This window comes from Sardina pilchardus, chromosome 21 (assembly GCF_963854185.1).
Source record: "Sardina pilchardus chromosome 21, fSarPil1.1, whole genome shotgun sequence".
NCBI classification, from domain to species: domain Eukaryota; kingdom Metazoa; phylum Chordata; class Actinopteri; order Clupeiformes; family Clupeidae; genus Sardina; species Sardina pilchardus.
Window position 1 is genome coordinate 7,981,858 of NC_085014.1, and position 2,500 is coordinate 7,984,357.

The 2,500-nt window shown below is 47.0% G+C and overlaps 1 protein-coding gene across 1 annotated transcript in view; it reads right to left on the minus strand.

The window, feature by feature from the left end:
* The window catches only part of tjp1a (tight junction protein 1a), a 174,845-nt gene that overhangs the window by 44,525 nt on the left and 127,820 nt on the right, over window positions 1–2,500 (minus strand). Inside the window, exon 9 of the mRNA XM_062523862.1 lies at window positions 1,666–1,801. Coding sequence (XP_062379846.1) covers window positions 1,666–1,801 — 136 coding nt within the window. The remainder of the gene's footprint in view (window positions 1–1,665; window positions 1,802–2,500) is intronic.

Sequence of the window (2,500 nt, forward strand, 5' to 3'; positions counted from 1 at the left end):
ACAGCACAGCCTCTGCACTGTAGTCTGCACATAACAACATGGACTCTCCTCTCACCAGCCTGATGCCAGCTGATGATCAGACGTCTGTGCCCCCCCACCCCCACCCCACCAATTGTGTCTCGCTAGCTTTCAATTTCCTGTAAACTCCTGCAAACACACACACACACACACACACACACACACACAGATGGGGTAGAGAACATAAACAACCAGGGATGCTGGACTTCTGAACCAAACACTTTGGAATGTTAACACAAAAAACGCTCGCACACACTTGGTGCGACACTACACACACTGGCACATTTGGGGCTGTCGGGGGGGCTGTCACGCAGCTTAGATAAACACACAAACGCACAGACCCACACAGACCCACAATAAAACACACACAAACACACACACAGGCGCACAAACACACAAACACACACACAGACAGACACACTTACTTTCGCCTCCGACTGATTTGAGAAGCATTGGCAGCAAGGCAAGCGCAGCAAAAAGAAAGGATCAAAGGAGAGGAGAGAGAGAAGGTGGAGGGAAAAAGAAAGGATCAAAGGAGAGGAGAGAGAGAAGGTGGAGGGGAAAAGAAAGGAGCAAAGGAGAGGAGAGAGAGAAGGTGGAGGGGAGAAGACAGGAACAAAGAAGACGAGAGAGAGAAGGTGGAGGGGAAAAGACAGGAGCAAAGAAGAGGAGAGAGAGAGAAGGTGGAGGGGAAAAGAAAGGAGCAAAGAAGAGATGACAGTGATGAAATGACAGGCAGCAAGGAGGAAATGAGCCATTCTACATCCGGTCACTTCCTGGGGGACTTCCTGTCACTCAGACAAATAACTAAGCTCCGCCTCTGTTGCCATGGTACCATGGGAGCATCAGTGAGCATGCTTACCATGGAGCCAATGAGAGAGCTTGGGCAATAGGACAGTCAATCACTACCTCCAGCCCCAGAGGTGTGTGTGTGTGTGTGTGTGTGTGTGCATATGATTGATGACATACCACTGCCAAGTGCTCATAGTTTATTCCATCATTAGATGAAGGAATTGATTATTTCATTGACATGAGGGAAAAGACCCCCAGTGCCCTTTGTGTGTGTGTGTGTGTGTGTGTGTGTGTGTGTGTGTGTGTGTGTGTGTGTGTGTGTGTGTCTATGTGCCCAAAGATACCAGATAGAACTCCTATCGCTGCTGTAAACTCATGCATTCAGAACCTTTGTGGCATATGCAAGCTGATCTAGTGTTCTAGTGAGAAGCTTTGTGGCATATTCAAGCTGTTCTAGTGTTCTAGTGAGAACCTTTCTGGGATATTCAAGCTGTTCTAGTGTTCTAGTGAGAAGCTTTGTGGCATATTCAAGCTGTGCTGTATTCTATTCCGATCTCTACCCTAAACAAACACATCACATGACCCTGAGTCTGAATGACCACTGTGCAGCAGATGGCCTGTGGTCTCAGGGCCCAGAGCACTGTGAGGCTCATGGGTAATGTAGTCTTTTCCACCCTTATCATGGGTAGTGTAGTCTTTGCTGCCCTTATCATGGGTAATGTAGTCTTTGCTGCCCGTATCATGGGTAATGTAGTCTTTGCTGCCCTTATCATGGGTAGTGTAGTCTTTCCTGCCCTTATCATGGGTAATGTAGTCTGCTGCCGTATCATGGGTAATGTAGTCTGCTGCCCTTACCTGCCGTTGCTGATCTGCTGAGGGGAATGGCGGGACAGGTCCGAGGGCTCGGAGCGCTTGTCCGGGGAGCGGGAGCGCGCTCCACGTGTCCGCTCATGGGAGTGGTCAGACGTCAGGGAATGGATCTCCGAGATGTCTGGAGACACCATATAGCATCACGTGTTATATACTGCTATACATATACGCACATTTCTTGAATTTCCCCTTGGGGATCAATAAAGTATCTATCTGTCTATCTACATATATCACATACACACTAGGGGTGTAAAAAATAACCGATACATATCGATATTCGTTTTTAACCTGTAAAAGACGACTACATCGATGCATCAAGCCTCGTTTCGAATTTTTCATGACATGAATCGGTTATTGTTTCGATTTTAAAGAAACAAATCGGTTCACATTCGCAAACGTTTCTGACTTGACCGTCTCTTATGAAATACTCGATTTCCTGGCCTGGTGCGTGGCTGTGTGCATCCCAATTTTGATTTGAGAACAATGACAGCCTCTCATTGGTCAAAGATGGCATAGCCTATCACGTTCTTCTATCCATTCCAACGAAACGTGCCCTGGACGTGCCTGAAGGAATGCTAGTCTTCCTCAGAAAAGATTTCTGACAACTCCGAACCTATATTCAACGCGCCGGCGAAACTTAAATCCAAAGTTTGGAAGTCGTTTGGCTTTTTCAAAAGAGAAGGTCTCTTTATATGGCTCTGGTTCTATCTCTCCCGTTGTCAAGCGGGCATATCCCAGGATTCTGATTAACTTTAACTTTGAAAGATCGCTACTTTTATAGCCTAGGCTACATGGCATCCAACTAGCTACAATCCACCTC